The following is a 17,391-nucleotide window of genomic DNA, read 5'->3' as shown; positions in this document are numbered from 1 at the left end:
CCAGGACACCGCTTCCCTCGAGAAATCTCTTCCATCTCGGACAGACAGAGGCACTGAGAACAACAAGAGCCGTGTCTGTGCTCACAAGGACTCACCTCTGCACGTGCAGCGGCAGCTCTCAGAGAAGCCTTCTTCAGTTCCACGCTCCTCTCTTTTTGTTGCTGTCTTCTTGCTGTAAGGCAAGAAAAAAGATGAATCTGTTTTGTCAACAGCACAACTGCAGAAACGTGGGGACCATAAAAGCAGATGGCAGAAAAAAGACAAAGGAAATTGGACTAGGAAGCCTCTCAGTGAATGGCATTTCCAGTGGGACGTGCAGAAGGCCACCGTGGAGCTAAGGGAAAGAGACGGGCTTGCACATTCTGGCACCTGCCTGCCTTTGGGCTTGGTAACCTTCAACCCATTTCCCCTCTACAGCAAAGGAAAAAGCAAAGCAAACCCTAAGCAAACTGTGTGCTTGAAAAGGGCAGCAGCTGAGCACAGCGGTGCCACAGCACCTGCTTACCTCTTCGCTTGGAGCTCCGCGCTGCGGCAGGCCCAGGCTGTGCTGCTGGAGCCGGCACGCCGTCTCCGCTCTGACCCCTCGCTCTCTTCTTGGCAGGCAGCAGCTGCACTGCTGTTGGTCTCCCTTCTTCCAAGCCCTTGCATTTACATCCAGCCTGGGCCTCGGAGACGGAGCGGGGGCACACGGCGGGGGAAGGTCTTCCCCTGTGCTGGGACCTGCTCTTCTAGGAAGCCCTCCGGCCTGGAGAGGAGCTTCAGCTGCTGCTTGTTGACAAGCTCTCTCAGAACGCACCTGCTGCACCGCTTTCACATAGATATTGCCATTTGGCTCAGCACCAATCTCTGTTAAGAAAGGAGAAGCAACAAGATTTAACAAGAGCCCAACGCTACTTTCAGTCTGCAAAATGGGCCACAATGCCAGGACATCTCACAGAATCACAGAACTGTAGGGGTTGGAAGGGACCTCTAGAGATCATCGAGACCAACCCCCCTGCCAAAGCAGGTTCCCTACACCAGGTCGCACAGGTAGGCGTCCAGGCGAGACTTGAATATCTCCAGAGAAGGAGACTCCACAACCTCCCTGGGCAGCCTGTTCCAGTGCTCCGTCACCTCACCGTGAAGAAGTTCTTACGCACATTCGTGCGAAACTTCCTGTGCTGCAGCTTATGTCCGTTTCCCCTCGTCCTGTCTCCACGTACCACTGAAAAGAGACTGGCCTCACCGCTATGGCTGCCACACCTCAGATATTTATAAACCTGGATCAGGTCCCCTCTCAGTCTTCTTTTCTCAAGGCTAAACAGACCCAGTTCACTCAGCCTTTCTTCATAGGGGAGATGCTCCAGGCCCTTCACCATCTTTGTGGCCCTCCACTGGACTCTTTCCAAAAGATCCCTGTCTTTTTTGTACTGGGGAGCCCAGAACTGGACACAGTACTCCAGATGAGGCCTTACCAGGGCAGAGTAGAGGGGGAGGATCACCTCCCTCGACCTGCTGGACACGCTCTTCTTAATGCACCCCAGAATGCCATTGGCCTTTTTGGCCACGAGGGCACACTGCTGGCTCACGGCCAACCTGTCGTCCACCAGGACGCCCAGGTCCCTCTCTGCAGAGCTCCTCTCCAGCAGCTCATCCCCCAGACTGTATTGGTGCATGCAATTATTCCTCCCTAGGTGTAAGACCCTACACTTGCTTTTGTTGAACCTCATCCGGTTTCTTACTGCCCAGCTCTCCAGCCTGTCCAGGTCTCGCTGAATGGCAGCACAGCCTTCAGGCGTGTCAGCCAATCCTCCCAACTTCGTATCATCAGCAAACTTGCTGAGGGTGGCCACTGTCCCCTCATCAAGGTCATTGATGAAGATGTTGAACAAGACCGGACCCAGCACAGACCCCTGGGGGACACCACTGGTCACAGGTCTCCAGCCAGACTCTGCACCACCAACGATGACCCTCTGCGCTCTGTCAGTCAGCCAGTTCTCAACCCACCTCACTGTCCATTCATCTATCCCACACTTCCTCAGCTTTGTTGTAAGGATGTCGTGGGAGACAGTATCAAATGCCTTTCTAAAATCAAGGTAGATTACATCTACCGCTCTTCCCCCAACCACCCAGCATGTGACAGCATCATAGAAGGCCACCAAGTTGGTCGAGCACGACCTCCCCTTGGTGAACCCATGCTGACTACTCCTGATAACCTCCTTTTCTCCCAGTTGTCTGGAGATGGTATCCAGCACAAGCTGTTCCATCACCTTTCCAGGGACAGAGGTGAGGCTGACAGGCCTATAATTACCCGGATCTTCCTTCTTGCCCTTTTTGAAGACTGGAGTGACATTGGCTATCCTCCAGTCTTCAGGGACCTCCCCTGTTATCCAAGACCTCTCAAAAATGATGGAGAGCGGTTCGGCAATGACCTCCGCCAGCTCTCTCAGCACACGTGGATGCACCCCATCAGGTCCCATGGACTTGTGGACCTTAGTACTGCCTAGGCGCTCACGCACGTCCTCTTTCCTGACTAAAGGGAAACGCTCTCATCTGGAGCGCTCACGGTCATGGATCTTAGGATCTCGGGTGAACCGTGAGTTCACATTTCTAATCAGCGCAGGAATGCTAACTGTGATTATGACCACAACCAACACACAACGACAACAGTCCCAGGAAGGGACAGACAGAAAGCCTAACTAGAAAGACAGTGCACCAAAGCCCTATGCCTGTTGTGTGTCTGTACCTCTCTTGGGTGCCATGTCACACTCAGCGCTCCTCCTCTGCCTTTCCGCATGGCTGCGCTTCAGAGGAAGGCCGCTGGCATCAGCTTCTGACAGAAAGAAAACAAGAAAGACATGAAGAGCATCTCCTTGGAGGGAGACTTCAGCACAGTCAGCCACAAACTTCTGGGCTTCCTAGTTTCTCCAATTGGCCTTTCTGCTGCTGCAGCCTTGTGCCACTTCTGCACTCAGCACAGAACTGCAGCGTCCTTTCCTCACTCCTCCATCACACACAGCCCTGCATGCAGCCCTGTTTAGAGGCAGTACCCACACCACAGCTCACAAGAGCTTCTTACCTGCGGAGGCTTTCCGTTTCCCCCCATGTCCAGCACCATTCCACGGATGCGCAGGCTCCGTCCCTGCAACAACAGATCGTGTGTTGATTTCACAGACACCAGGAGCAGCACTGTCCCGTTAGCCCATGTCCACCTCCAAAAACCAAAAGACAAACCAAAACAGAAACTGATGTTTAAACTGCAACGCGCTTACACAAAGCATTACTGCTCTCATTCCTGCTCAGATGGCAACAGAGGAACCCTGGTCTGCCTGACAGCTCCGCGTTCTGCAGAGCAAAGGTGCACCACCAAAGAAAAGGTGCACAAGTTGAGGAAGGTATTTTTGGGCCCTAAAAGGAATTCACTCAACTTAAGCGCCATTGTTGATACACAGACATCTGTCTCACTACTGCCATCCACTGCCACTGTTGGCATCTCCAACGCTTCCACGATGGTTACTTGACATCCCCTGCAGCACTGCACCCGCTCAGAAGTAATACTGAAAGTGCATTCCTCCATCCTTCATGACAGAGGACTGAAGAAACTCACTTTTGCGTGGCAGGAAGGACGGTGCGTCCCCATCGCGTCCCTCTGTGCGCTGCAGGGCGCAGCTGGATCTCTGGCAGTCAGCTGGATGCTGCTCCCAATCGCGGGGAACCGCGCGGCGCTGCTTCTGAGGAGAGAAAGGAAGAAACGTCGGTGGGGACGGGCAGCCAAGGTTTGCACAGAGCTTCCAGGTCGTGCCAGAGATAGATTATCAGAGCGCTGAGACATTAATTACCACTAAGGGAAAATACAGCCTAAGCCATGTCCACGCCATTAGCCCGGGCTGTCAGCAGTGAGCGCAGAATCCAACTGGTTACTGAGGTCACAAAGGACCAGCAGGGCTCCCCCTGCTCCGTCCCTTCCCTTAAAAATGAGAAAAAGGAGGAAGAACCAAGCAAAAGAAACCCAGCCATACCTTTCCTCTCACAGAGCAGGACTTGGACCTGCGGTCGTCCCCTTGCTGAGACATGACCGCTGTCTCAGAGGAAGCTGAAGTTCCGAGGGCTCTTTCCATGGGAACTTCTCTGCTCTTGGAAAGAGCTGGCTTCACTCTTCCTAAGACTGCCTCGATCCCCCAAATCTCCTTTTGGACAGGAACCCTGCAGAGATTATCAACAAGTGAAAAATCATGAGGAAGAAGCATTTTCCCAGCTTTCTTCGGCCATGCAATTTAGTCTTTTCTTGAGGAGGGCCATGTCTGGAAATCAGCTGGCTGCAAGAGCTGCCCAACGCTAGCTCCAGCTCGTGTCTGACTGCACGGCTTGTATCAGCAAGTGCTCTTCTCCATCTCCTCAACAGCCCTCACCGAAACATGGGATGGAATCACAGCAAGAACCCATTTCCTCTGGAAACAGCCGTGCTGGGGGGCACTGCTGCAGCTGGGAACTCCTCCCCAGCCCAGCTTTTCTGCTGAGACACCTCCCGGCAACCAGCCAGCACCAAACCCAGCTCACCTGGTCACCGCTCAGCCTGAGCTGTGCCCAGCTCACACACACGCCGCAGCGCTGCTTCTGACGGCTCTCACAGGTGATCTGCTCCAAGGAAGGCTCACAGCTCAGTCTCCGTGTGCAGCACGCTCACCAGAGCACCAGCTCTGCTCTCCAACCAAGACCAACATGGCCTCATCGTGGTCAGCGGAGCCCCAGGGGAACGAGGAGAAGCAATAGGGACACGTGCACATCTGTATGTGGGTGTTTCTAGAATTGGGATAGAGACAGGAGAGCGCGCTCAGCCGTGTGTGCTTGGTTGTATACAGCAATCTCTACCACGTTTGTAAACATCGTTAAATCCTTGTTATCCTGCTTTATGGGAGTAGGGTGTGACAAGAAGCCAATGACTATCGGTTTACAGGAGGTAATGAATTTAAACAGTTCCCCTTCTTCTTCCCTTGGCACTTTGGTTACAGAGTTCTCCTGTGCCGTGTGCTGGTGTAACACCTCTAAGCCACAATACTGATGGGTTCAGCAAAGCTCACGGCAACAGGCTTTGGTCATCCTCAGGTCACCTTCATGATGAGAGAGGCAAAAAGAAAAAAGTACAAGGTAACAGTCACCTGTTTTTTCTTCTAGTCAGCATGCCATAACTGAACCTTCCGTACTAACACTGATATCTGGATAGGGATGTTCCCTTCACCTCACACCTTTAGCACAACACCTGCTGTTGGGATTCCCGCCTGTAAAGAAGTACTAGTGCCACTCCTTGCTCCTTGCTGCTAGGATGGGGTGTTTGAAGACTGATGCACGTGCCGTGATCAAATCTCTCTTGCGGGAATAAAGTGCTGAGCAAAAAGAATCTTTGGGCCGGGTGACCTCAGAAGTCTGGCTGTTGTGGATGATGGCAGTTGATGAAAACAGGTATTCTTGTGACTGTTCAGCTTTTAACACGAGTCAGGTGTGCTGTAGCAAGAACCATTAGGCTCTGAAATGCCTTTCAACATGCACACTGCCTATTTCTGCCCGGCCTTGCCATCTTTGTTTCTTTTTGATGCAGGAATTTTTACTAGCATTTATTGGACTTGTTCAGTTGGTGCTGTTGGAGCACTGTCCAGTGACGAGGTCGGAGGTAATAACAGCTGCTGGCAGATGAGGATAATACTTTTGGGCTGAGGTGAGGAGAGAATAAAACACGATGGCTGAGCTGCCTGCAAAGAGCTGCTGGGGGAAGCTTGGTGCCAACTTCAAATTTGATCTGATAACCTCCTGTGCATGTTCTACGTTTATTCCACCCTGCATCTTTCCCACAGCCACACACGGGGCTCTGGGCAGCGGACGTTTCTGTTGTTGGGGGTCCTGCTGCCACCTCGAGGTACTCAGCCAAACTGCCACCTTCTGTGTGAACCGTGAGGAAAACGCGCAATTCTGAACCCACAGCACCTCAAAGTCCCTTCAAGAGCCCCCAGCTACTGCCCCGAGCCATCCAGTTTTCCCTGCTGCTCCTTAAAAACCTCAGGAGCGCCAGCAGCACCTCGTGCCTTAGGATGCCCGGTGGATTTCACAGGGATGCACTCATCTCCTGCATTGTGATCACTGGCAAAAACATCCAACCCGGGCACTGAGCCGAGCTGAGGGCTCAGCGGTGACATACAGGGAAACCTGCTGTGCTGCAGCGTGTGCCCAGTGCCTCCGGTCCTGCTGCTGGGCACCGCAGGGCGCAGCCCGGCTCCGTCCTCTCCGCAGCTCCCTGCGGGGACCGACGGCCGTGCCCGGGATCCCCCCGAGCTCCTCTTGTGCAGGCTGAGCCGCCCCAGCTCTCCCGGAATCCCCGCCCCAGCCTTTCCCACACAGTGCTGAAGAGGAGAGGGGATTTGGGGGGAGGAACGGGGCAGGTGGTTGCAGTCCTATGACGCGGCCATTTGCGGTGCCCCGTCCTTAGCCTGAGGTGGGCACGGGGATGGGGGTCTTTACCGGAGCTGCAGAATTGACCGCAGGCCAAAACACAGAAAAACGAACGCTGAACATTTAATCGACGGAGGCACAGAGCAACAAAGAGAGAAATGGCCGCGTTCCCAACCAGCTCCCAGCCTAACAGTCATTCCCCCCTCACGGCTTCCCTCCTCGGGGCCAACACGAAGCGGCTCCGCGTCGGCTTCACGCAGCTCCGGGAGCTCCGCACGGGGACCGACAGACAGACGGAAACCGGCACGTGGGGACTGCAGCTGCGGGGCAGCAGCTCAGCGCAGCGCTGCTGATCGGAGCCGACGAGAACCGAAGCGCCCGCCTGACTCCGTGCCGGGCTGCAACGCGCCTCGACCCCTGCGATCGCTGCCGCTCTTTCGGGGCTGCCCGGCTCAGCCAGGAGCCGCTCCCGGACACCGGCCGGGTCCCGCCGCTCGCGGTCAGCCGCCGCTTCTCGCAGCCCGGCGGCGCAACGACGGAGGACGGCTCGGTTCCGACGGGGGACGGACGGGGCCGGCGGCGGTGCCCCCGCGCCGCCTTCCCCCTACCGCCCGGCGTCCCCGAGGCACGGCGCGGGCGGCGGCGACGACGCGGGGCGGCGGAGCGCCCCTTTCCTCGCACGCAGCCCCGCGGCTCCGCCGGCGCCGTCGTGCCCACCCCCCGTCCGCGGCCGCCCCCCCTCCTCCGCGCTGCCATTGGTCGGTCCGCCGGATGGGGCGGGCGCTGCGCGCGGGGTCCTTTCCGTCCGCGCCCGCGCAGTCATTGCGTCATCACCGCGCGCGTCCCGCCTGGCCCCGGCCCGGCCTGGCCCGGCCGTGCGCCCGCTCCGCTTCCAGGGCCCCGGGGCGGCCGGGCCCCGGCTGGGGCTGCGGGAGGACGACGAGGAGGACGGGGACGCCGGGGACCGCAGTGAAGCCGAGCCCGCGCCCGCGCCCGCGCCGCCCCGCTCCGCCCTCCCGCCCGGGCCGATCCTTGCCGGCGCTGTGCGGGGCGATCGCCTCCTGCTGCTGCCGGCTGCGCTGCTGCCGGTGCAAGCGGGCTTCTTGGCCGCCTGGGCGCTGCTGGCTCGCGTTCGGCCGAGCGTCGATCCGCACCTCCGGGTCCTTTTCCTGCACGCAGCCTTCAGGCCGCTCTGCCCCGAGCCTGCAGCGACGCCTGGGGTTGTTGTGAGCAAAGGGCGGCACCCGGCAGTTGCTGGTGTTGACCCTGGTGCCGTTGGCCTCGGCCGTCGGTCAGCCTGTCCAGATGGCTCTGCGGGGTCTCTGTGTCCTCAGGCAGATAACGGGAGGATGCGGGAGCTGAGGGGCGATGGGAGGGAGGGGAGCGTCCTGCCGTGCCGCCGGCAGCCTGGGGACCACGTGCTGTGGGTGCCGGCACAAAACTCCTCCATCCGTCACCACGGAAGCAAAATGGTGATTCTGACATTATCTTTTGCAGGCGAGGATAACAAAGTCTTTGAAAAATACAGCACCTCCCCGAGGGTGACGAAGTGTGCCTTTCTGACCTGAGCCCAGCAGACATCGCAGTCCCCAGCCTGGATTGTGACCCGGTGTCTTTCCAGTGCAGCCCACCCCAAGCGCAGCCCGAGTGCCCGGACAGCAGCACCTCCATGAGGAGCAGGTCGGCATCGCTGAGGAGCAGCCGAGCCTCTTGGAGGAGGACTTAGAATCAGGCAGCCGGTCCCAGACAGCGGGCAGCACACACAGCTGTGATGCAGTCACACTTCTGTGTGTGAATTCTGTGCTTGATTAAATCCAAACAAATCTCTATGCCATGATGAGCAAAGCTTGCTATCAACCAAACGAGGTCAAAATATTCTTTCTCACCCTTCGCTTCCCTTTCCTGCGCTTGAAGCAGCAACCCGCTGATCATCGGGGGCTCCGGTCTCTGATGGAAAAAGAGATCACAGCATTTAATGGGAACTTCTCTGATCTGTTTGTGATTCTAGATGACTCACTGGTTCTTTTAATCCAGTGTTCTGTTCAGACACAGCTTTTGTTCCTGAGGTGGAACCAGAAGTAAATCACTGCAAGGACAGAGCCTTTGGGGATCCCCCTCCCCTTCTCTTTTCCTCCCCTCTCCATCCCTATTCCGTTCTCTTCCCCTCCTTGCCTCCAGACAGTTCCACACATGGATTGCTGTGTATCAGCACGGTGCCACTGCAGGCACCCAGCACCTATGGTTGAGATGCTGCTGTGTGGAAGGGAGAGAAGGGTGCTGTGGTGTGATCCCTCATTGTTCCCATCTGGAGATGGATATGGATGTGTTTGACATGAGCTGCTCTCTCATGTTTGTTTACAGATGTGAGTGGAGGTGAATGGGATGCAGAATCCCAGCCGGCTCCCAGGACGGAAGCTGTCACAATGTCACAGTCACAATGGAGAATTCAGCACCTGGTGGGTATATTTCTGTCCACAAAAGAGCTTGAGAAACCAACATTCTACATACAAATGTGGAAAACATGGATGTCTTCTGAGAACTAGTGCCCCCTGAAGATATCATCTTCCTGACGAGAGCGGATATTTACAGTCCCACTCTGCTACCTTCTTTCTAAAAAGATCAACGGAGAGCCTGTGGAAGAGACTGTGTGTCAGGAGAGCAGCAGCCGCATGCTGTTCTTCTCCCACGAGGACACAGAGGACGTTCAAGCGGCTGGTGCTCCAGGTAAAGGCCGTGCACAGAGCTCTGTGGCTGGCGGTTAGAGGTTGCTCCCTTCCCACCGGCTTCCCAAGGACGTAGGAACTTTGTCCTTTGGGAACAAAGCCACCTGAACCACACTCAGCAGATGGCGAGAAGCAGCAGCAATCTTCCTCCCACAGTCCCTGCATCCCAGGGAAACGTTGTTCCAGGAGGCCACGGAAATGAAACAGAACATTTCATGGCAGTGTCAGAGCTCTGAGGAGATTGCCAGGCACGAGGCGCAGCAGTGACCACCATTGTTCCTTCAGGTGCAGGTGCTGAAGAACATGCTGAAGTGCATGGCATCCTGTGGAGGATGTCTGCATGTTCTCCTTCAAAGGCGCTCTTGCTTTATTTGTTGCTGTGCTCCTTGTAAGGATTCTGTACTGCATTTGTATCCAGCAGCAGAAGCAGAAACACTAGTGAGTTGCTCCACCATCCCACTATGTTCTTTAATTCCAGCGCTGCTCTCCCATGCCCTCAGCAGTTCCTCTCTCTGCAGGCACTCATGGAATCTGCCAAAGCCCAGTGTGCTGCCTGCAGGGCTCATGGCATGCAGACAGCGGGCTGGCCCCATACAAAGCAGAGGACAGATGGGCTCGGCCCCAGCGGCCTCCACCTGTGTCCACATTCAGCCTAGATGCTGCAGAGCCCCAACACATCACCCCCCACAGACCAGAGATCACCCCGGCTCCGCTGTCCCCAGCACAGCTCCTGTGGCTCCCCAGCTCAGCCTACATCCCCCTGGCCATGCAGAAGAGATCGAGTCGCCCCAAGCCCCACTGGTCACTGCGACCTTCCCTGCTCCCATCCTCCAGCAGATGGCAGCTGTCCCCCTGGGGTAGGGTGCAAGGACCACATCCCACACCTGGACAACCACTGCTGTGACCAGCTGTGACTCATGCAATAATAAGAAATAACTCTTTTATTCAACTGTGCTGGCCGTGTCACATTCTGCTTAATTCTCCCAGAACACATTCACATTGGCTTCTCTTCAGAGTAAGAAGTTTCCACACTACATCTGCCTAGTGTGTAAGTCATAGCGACCTCATAGGTATTTGAGATCATGGAGCAGATCTTCCCAGAAGAGGTGTTAAGGCAGCTGAGAGATGAAGAAGTGATCTGGGACAGCCAGTACGGCTGCACCATGGGCAGACTGTGCCTGATGCACCTGGTGGCCTTTTGTGATGCAGTGTCAGCACTGATGGACAACGAGAGGGCAACTGATGTCATCTCCCTGGACTTGTGCAAGGCCCTTGATGTGGTCCTGCACCACTTCCTTCTCTCTAAGTTGCAGTGCTTAACCACCCTCTCTGTAAAGACATTTTTTCCTGATATCCAAACCGAACTCTTCTGGCACAACTTGAGGCCATTTCCCCTCGTCCTGTCACCAGTGAAAAGAGACCAGCCCCCAGGACCTGACACTTGGCCCTACTGAAACTCATACAGTTTGCCTCAACCCATTGCTCCAGTCTGTCCAGGTCCCTCTGTAGTGCCTTTCTCCCCTCCAGCAGATCAACACTACCTCCCACCTTGGTGTCATCTGCAAGCTTATTGAGAGTGCACCCAATCCCCTCATCAAGATAATTGATAAAGATGTTAAATAGGAGTGGAACCAGCACTGAGTCTTGGGGGACACCGCTCATAACCGACCACCAGCTGGGTTTAACTCCACTAACCACAACTCTTTGGGCCTGGCCATCCAGCCAGTGTTTCACCCAGCGGAGAGTACAACCATCCAAAGCAGGGGCAGCCAGCTTCTCCACGAGGATACTGTGGGGGACAGTGTCAAAGGCTTTACTGAAGTCCAGGTAGGTCACATCAACAGCCTCACCTTCATCCACTAAGTGGTCACCTTGTCATAGAATGACATCATTCTATGATTGGTCAAGCGGTATTTACCATTCATATGATCACAGGAGCCTTTAACCCAACTGCTGAAAGGATATAGAAAAGAGATACGAAAATGTCATCCCTGTGTCACGGTATTATACGCCCGTGCACGTTCTACATTTATTACACCCTCCATCCTTCTCACAGCCACACACGGGGCTGTGGGGGGCAGACGTTTCTGTTGTTGGAGGTCTGCTGCCATCTCGAGGTACTCAACCAAACTGTCACCTTCTGTGAGAAATGTGAGGAAGAAAAACAATTCCGAACCCACAGCACCTGAAAGTCCCTTCATAAACCCCCAACTACTGCCTCGAGCCCTCCAGTTCTCTCTACTGCCCCCTAAAAGCCTCAGGAATGCCTGCAGCACCTCGTGTCTTAGGATGCCCAGTGCATTTCACAGGGATGCACTCATCTCCTGCATCATGATCGTTGGCAAAAATATCCAACAGTGTTGACCCGAGCTGGGGGCTCAGTGGTGACATACAGGGAAACCTGCTGTGCTGCAGTGTGAGCCTCTGGTCCTGCTGCTGGGCACCGCTGGGTGCAGCCCGGCTCTGTCCACTCCGCACCTCCCTGCAGGGACCAATGGCCGTGCCCGGGATCCCCCCGAGCTCCTCTTCTGCAGGCTGAGCCGCCCCAGCTCTCCCAGAATCCCAGCCCAAGCATTTCCCATCCCTACATTGCCACCCAGTGCTGACTGAGGAGGGGAGGGATTTTGGAGGGTGGGATGGGGCCGGTGGGGCAGCCCTGGGACACGGCCCTTTGTGCTGCCCCGTCCTGCCCCGCAGGTGGGCACTGGGCTCTGGGGGGTTTAGTGCTGCAGGAACGACTGCAAGTGGAGGTGTAGGAAAGTGAATATAAAACATTTAATAATTTAATGTAACTTAACATAATGTAACAGAACTTAACAGTCCAAGATGACATCGGTGGACAGACAGGGTTGGAGGGGTAGGGCTGGGGCCGGTGCTGGTGCCCCTGGAGCACTGCTGCTGCTCTGTGTGCCGCAGGGCCGGCGAGGAGCCCAGGGCTACAGGGAGCCTTATTTGCTGGCCGTGGCCGTGCCTCCTGCTGCAGCAGGTGGGCCGGTTTCTGCAGAGGCTCCCGTTTGTGCTGAGCCCACCCAGCTTCGCCTAGCGCCGGCGTTTCTGCCCTGGAGCGTCCTGGCCACGCGGCAGCTTCCTCTTCCTGGCTGGGACGCTGTCATTGCGCTGCTGGTGCCCTCTGCTCCTGCCTCTCCTGGTGGTGCAGGCGGGCGCTGGGCACTCGGCCGGCTCGGTGCCATCCTCGTGGTGGCTGTGTGGCACACGGCAGGAGGTGCAGCCGGGTGGCAGTGCCAGGCGGGTGAGAACCACCCGGGGCTGCTTCTGCTTCGCCTCTTCTATCAGCCGTGCAGCGTGGGCTGAAGGAGGCACGCGAGCATGCAGGGGGGTCGGCAGTGCCAGGCGGGTGAGAACCACCCGGGCTGCCTCTGCCGCGCCTCTTGCATCAGATGCCTGCGGAGCAGCGACTCAGAGAGCTGCCCACAGGATGCTGGCTGCCCTGAGAACGGCTCGCTGAGGGGCCCGGCGTCAGCCTGCGCCTCTCTGCTGAGCTCCCTGCTGCTCTTGGGAAAGTCAGGGGCTGCTCCGATGTCAGGAGAGGTGCTGAGGCTGCTGGGGACGGCTGGCAGTGGCTGCTGGGGGACCTCCGCACAGCTCGACGCTTCTGTCAAAGCAAAACCACCCCCAGAACGATGATGGCAGCCTTCCCACAGCCGCTCGGTGCGCACATCCGCCCGCCACCGCTGCGGCCCCTGAACTCACCAGCGATCCAGGTGAGCACGCTGTCGATTTCCATCTTGTCATCTGGAATGGCTGAGCCGGGTGTCCCTTCTGGAAAAAGGAAGGAAATCCGCACAGGGGCAACGCCAGCTTTCCCACAGCCACTCGGTGCAGACATCCCCGCCTGCTCTGCAGCCCCTGAACTCACCGTTGCTGATCCACGTCAGGATGTCATCGATCTCCGCGGCGTCGACCGGGATGTCTGCACTGGATGTCACTTCTGCAAAGAGCAAGAAAATCCCCACGGGGGCAATGCCAGCTTTCCCACACCCACTCGGTGCGGACGCCCCCCCGCCACCTCTGCAGACCACAGACTCACCGCTGATCCACGTGAGCAGATCATCGATGTCCTCCGCGACGGCTGCGCTCGTTGTCGCTGCTGGAAAAGCAAGACCATCCCCAGTGAGGCAGTGCCAGCTTTGCCACCCGGTGCGGACAGCCTGCCGCCCGCTCTGCAGCCCCCAAACTCACCACCTGCTTCCAGCGCTGTGCTGCTGCAGCCGAGCGGAGCCGTGCTGGGTTGGGGGCACGCGTCGGTGGGTGCTGGGTGCCCCCGGTCCTCCGTGAGCACCACGGCATCTCCAAAGGGCCCCACCGCCCGCTCCCGGCTGCTGGGCAGGGTGCAGGGCGCGGGGAGCACCTGCTGCTGCACTGGAGGTGCCGGCAGAAGGACGTGGCGATGGGGGTCCTGCAGCGGGCAGCTGCCTGCGGGCTGCGGGGCTCCCCGTGGAGCACGGCCCCAGGCCACGGCCCTGCCTGCAGGTGATGGATGCAGCCGTGGGCGGAGGCCGTGGGGGGAGCCATAGCTGGGTGCAGCCCCCAAGGTGGGAGCTGACCCACAGATGGAGGTGGCCCCCCAGGTGGGAGCTGCGCTCCCTGTCCCTGGACACCCGGCACCCCAGGCCAGACGGAGGCCTGAGGCACCACGTAGGTGATGGTGGGACGTAGAGAGGTTGGAAGGACAGCAGCACTGCTGCGCCGATGCTGGGCTGCATTGCAGCAGTGGCCGGTGGTGGCACAAGGGATCCAAAGAAAGCGGCGTCGGGTGTCGGAAGCACCGTCGGCGTGCGTGAAGGGGTTCTCTCTGTGGGGAAATGCCCAAATGGGCGCTGGGTGAGATCTGGGGCACTGGGATCCCCTGGAGGGCCGCAGTGCCAGGAGCAGAGGAGCCTGCTGCCTTACCTGCCAAGGGGGCTCGAGAGTGGCAGCGGGGGGTTTCCGTGAGCGCTGGGGTCAGCCCCTCTGCCCTGAGCTCACAAGAACTCTCTGTGACACTGTCACAGGCATTGCTCTGTGCCTGCCCCGTCACCAACACTTGCTGTGGCTGCTCGTTGCGGCCTTCCATTGTTTCGGTGGAGATGATAAACGTGATGAAAATGAGCTTTTTACGTGTCGAGATGGTGATGGACAAAGGGGAATGGTTTTAACGCCAAGGGGGGCGACTGGGATTAGATGTCAGGGAACTTCATCACGGAGGCAGCTGAGGGCCGGGCGCTGCTGCCCAGAGAGCCCGTGGGTGCCCAGGTCCCACTGCAGTGAATGGAGACAAAGGGAGGGACGTGGCTGACGACACTCAAACTCCCGGTGGCATCGCAGGGCTGCCGTGCTTTGACTCTGGAAGGCCACCAAACTTCCACCTGCTGCCTGTGTCCCTTCACACATCCGCCTGTCACAAAGCACAGGGGCTGGAAGGGGCCTCTGGAGATTACCGCAGTACAGCCTCCCCCCAGAGCAGCTTCCCTGCTTCGCAGGGCCACCAGTCCTGCCCAGTGCCCCCACGCCAACACACCCGATGCTCAGTGCGTGTCCATCGCCTTCCCCAGGCACAAAACGAGGCGACGGGGGCATTGGCAGCAGCGGCGAGCAGGAGCTGGAAGAGCTGCAGCTCTTGGCTCGCTGCAGCCCCTCCAACATCCCCCAGCAGCTGGACGCGCCGTGTGGGACGGGCACCTCTGGCTGTGCGCCGTCTGCTGGGCTCTGCAGCTCGCCTAGCGCAAGCAGGGGAAGCAGCGCGGCGGTGGCGCTGCGGGGAAACCTGCCGTGCTGCAGCGTGTGCCCAGAGTCTCCGGTCCCCCTGCTGGGCACCGCCGGGCGCAGCCCGGCTCCGTCACCTCCGCACCTCCGTGCAGGGACCGACGGCCGTGCCCGGGATCCCCCCGAGCTCCTCTTCTGCAGGCCGAGCCGCCCCAGCTCTCCCAGAATCCCAGCCCGAGCGTTTCCCACGCGGTGCTGAGGAGGGGAGGGGATGCGGGGGGACGAACGGGGCTGGCGCTCGCAGTCCTACGACACGGCCCTTCGTGCTGCCCCGTCCGCACCCAGAGCTGGGCACGGGGACGGGTTGCGACATTGGAGCTGCGGAAATGACGGCAGGCAGAGGCGCTGGAAAACGAACGCTAAACATTTAATCATTTAATACACGGAGCGACCAAGAGAGAAACGGCCGCGTTCCCGGCCGGCCCCCAGGCTCACGGGGCGTCCGGCGGACGGCTCGGGGACGACGGGGGGCGGACGCCGCCTTCCCCTGAGCGCCCGGCGGCCCCGAGCCACGGAGCCCCGCGGCTCCGCCGCCGCCATCGCGCGGCCGCCATTGGCGGAGAGCCCGCGCTCGGCCCCGCCTCCGCCGCGCCGCCATTGGTCGGCCCGCCGAACGGGGCGGGCGCTGCGCGCGGCCGCGGGGTCCTTCCGGTCCGCGGTCGCGCCGTCGTTGCGTCATCACCGCGCGTGGCCCGCATGGCCCCGGCCCGGCTGCCGCAGGCGCTGCCGGTCGCCGCGCGCCTGCTCCGCTTCCGGGGCTGCAGGAGGACGAGGGCGGGGACGTGGTGGACCTCAGCGAGGCCGAGCCCGCGCTGCCCCGCTCTATGCGGGCCTTCTTGGAGAGCGGCGAGCACGGGCTGGCGGCTGCCCGCAGGTGGGGATCCGGGGGTGGTAAAACGGGTCCAGAGATGGGCGAGGCGCTCCGGGGGTCGCGGGGTGGCGGTCTGCGGGGCCCCGAGGTGCCTCCTGGGCTGCAGAGCGGGTATCGCGCCGTCACGCTGTGTGCTGGGGTCCCCTGCGGGTGCCAGGCACTGCTGCGGTGTTCCGATGCCCCGAGCCGGGCGCCGAGACCCGCAGGTGGAAGCCCGGTGCCCCCCGCGCTCGGTCCCGCCCCGCAGAGCGCTGGCCTCGGGCCGGCACCGGTTGCCCCGGGCGGGATTGCGGCTGTTGGCACCCATCGACGACCCCGAGAAGGTGATCTGCGTGGGGCTGAACTACCGCGACCACTGCCTGGAGCAGGACGTCAAGGTGCCCAAGGAGCCGCTCATCTTCAGCAAGTTCCCCAGCGCCATCGCCGGGCCCTTCGATGACATCGTGCACCCGGCCGAGAGCAGCGTGAGTGCCCGCGGGCCCTCTCCCCCTGCAGGGAACGGCCCGGCCCAGCCCCCCTGCATGCCGTCTTCTCCCCCAGGAGGTGGACTGGGAGGTGGAGTTGGCTGCCATCATCGGGAAGACGGGGCGGCACGTCCAGGTAACGCTTTCTCAGGTGTTCTGGGATCCAGCCCTGCTGTGTCCCCATCCTGTTGGCTGAGTGGGTCCCTGTGCCCCTCAGGAATCGGAGGCTATGGAGCACATTGTGGGCTTCACTGTGGCCAACGATGTCAGTGCCCGGGACTGGCAGATGCGAAGGAATGGGAGGCAGTGGCTGCTGGGGAAGACCTTTGACACCTTCTGTCCCATAGGGCCGGCTATCGTCACCAAGGACTCAGTGACAGGTGGGGGTTGGGCAGAGCGGGAGGCTTTTTTTCCAGCTCCATGAGATGACGAATCTCCTCTGCAGATGTCCACAACCTGCGCATCCGCTGCAGGGTCAACGGGCAGCTGATGCAGAGCAGCAGCACCAACCAGCTGGTCTTCAGGCTGCCCCAGCTCGTTGCCTGGGTGTCCCAGTATGTAGCACTGGATGGGGGGGACAGCAGCATCCTGGTTCTCCGGATGCTGGGGGGACACCAGCTGACACCTCCTGTGCCTCGCAGGTTTGTCACGCTGCGCCCTGGGGATGTCCTGCTGACAGGAACCCCTCCTGGCGTGGGGGTTTTCAGGAAGCCCCCTGTGTTTCTCAAGGTGAGCACGGGGTGAGGTCACTACATAGGGCCGGGTGGGTCAGTTTGGCAGAACAAGAACGGTTCCCTCTCAGGTTAGCACTTCAGCTTCATGTGTTCCCCTCCCTGTCCCTTGTCACCAACCTCCTCAGCAACCCAAATTTCCCCTTTCTGGGTTCCCAACTCCTGCTGGAAGTAGAAAACCCTGCTGCTGCTCTCCCCCTGCAGTCCCCTCCCCATCCATCCTCCCTGTGGGGATGCAGAAGGAGCTGCCATGTGAATGGGGCTGCAGCATCTCCCACCTTTGCAGCAAGGTGACGAGGTGCAGTGCGAGATTGAGGAACTGGGCACCATCTGCAACAAAGTGGTGTGAGGACCGAGCCTCCACCTCCGACCTCCTGTGCCTTGCCACGATGGCTCTCAATAAATCTGCACCAGGAGACAGC

At 59.2% G+C, this 17,391-nt stretch overlaps 3 protein-coding genes across 5 annotated transcripts; 2 read left to right on the top strand and 1 right to left on the bottom strand.

The window, feature by feature from the left end:
* Positions 1-17: 17 nt before the first annotated feature.
* Positions 18-5,089, bottom strand: LOC146542871 (uncharacterized). Of its 3 annotated transcripts, XM_085208483.1 has the most exons (7): positions 4,537-5,089; positions 3,999-4,182; positions 3,587-3,710; positions 3,059-3,121; positions 2,726-2,812; positions 506-846; positions 18-172 (listed from the first exon to the last, which is right to left on the bottom strand). In XM_085208483.1, exons 2-7 carry the CDS (start codon positions 4,095-4,097, stop codon positions 134-136), a joined length of 753 nt encoding a protein of 250 aa, XP_085064609.1. In that variant the 5' UTR covers positions 4,098-4,182; positions 4,537-5,089; the 3' UTR covers positions 18-133. The 3 variants fall into 3 exon arrangements, with proteins under 3 accessions (XP_085064609.1, XP_085064608.1, XP_085064610.1); XM_085208482.1 differs by lacking the exon at positions 4,537-5,089 and having other exon boundaries at positions 3,999-4,241; XM_085208484.1 differs by lacking the exons at positions 3,999-4,182; positions 4,537-5,089 and adding an exon at positions 3,819-3,872.
* Positions 5,090-6,803: 1,714 nt separating this feature from the next.
* Positions 6,804-14,249, top strand: LOC116217817 (uncharacterized; the record flags this gene model as incomplete). Its single annotated transcript, XM_085242706.1, has 2 exons — positions 6,804-8,097; positions 8,779-14,249. A coding segment is annotated over one exon (1,182 nt), but the record flags the coding sequence as incomplete, so codon positions are not given.
* A 1,350-nt stretch (positions 14,250-15,599) lies between these two features.
* Positions 15,600-17,389, top strand: LOC100545196 (oxaloacetate tautomerase FAHD2B, mitochondrial). Its single transcript, XM_085242777.1, is given in 8 exon segments — positions 15,600-15,654; positions 15,657-15,777; positions 16,022-16,238; positions 16,315-16,374; positions 16,456-16,618; positions 16,684-16,792; positions 16,880-16,967; positions 17,256-17,389. Coding segments are annotated over 8 exon segments (876 nt in total). The 3' UTR covers positions 17,319-17,389.
* The last annotated feature ends 2 nt before the right edge of the window (positions 17,390-17,391 follow it).

The sequence above is a fragment of the Meleagris gallopavo genome, chromosome 24 (genome assembly GCF_905368555.1).
Source record: "Meleagris gallopavo chromosome 24, MGAL_WU_HG_1.1, whole genome shotgun sequence".
NCBI classification, from domain to species: Eukaryota; Metazoa; Chordata; class Aves; order Galliformes; family Phasianidae; genus Meleagris; species Meleagris gallopavo.
This window is presented reverse-complemented; position numbering and strand designations above follow the sequence as displayed.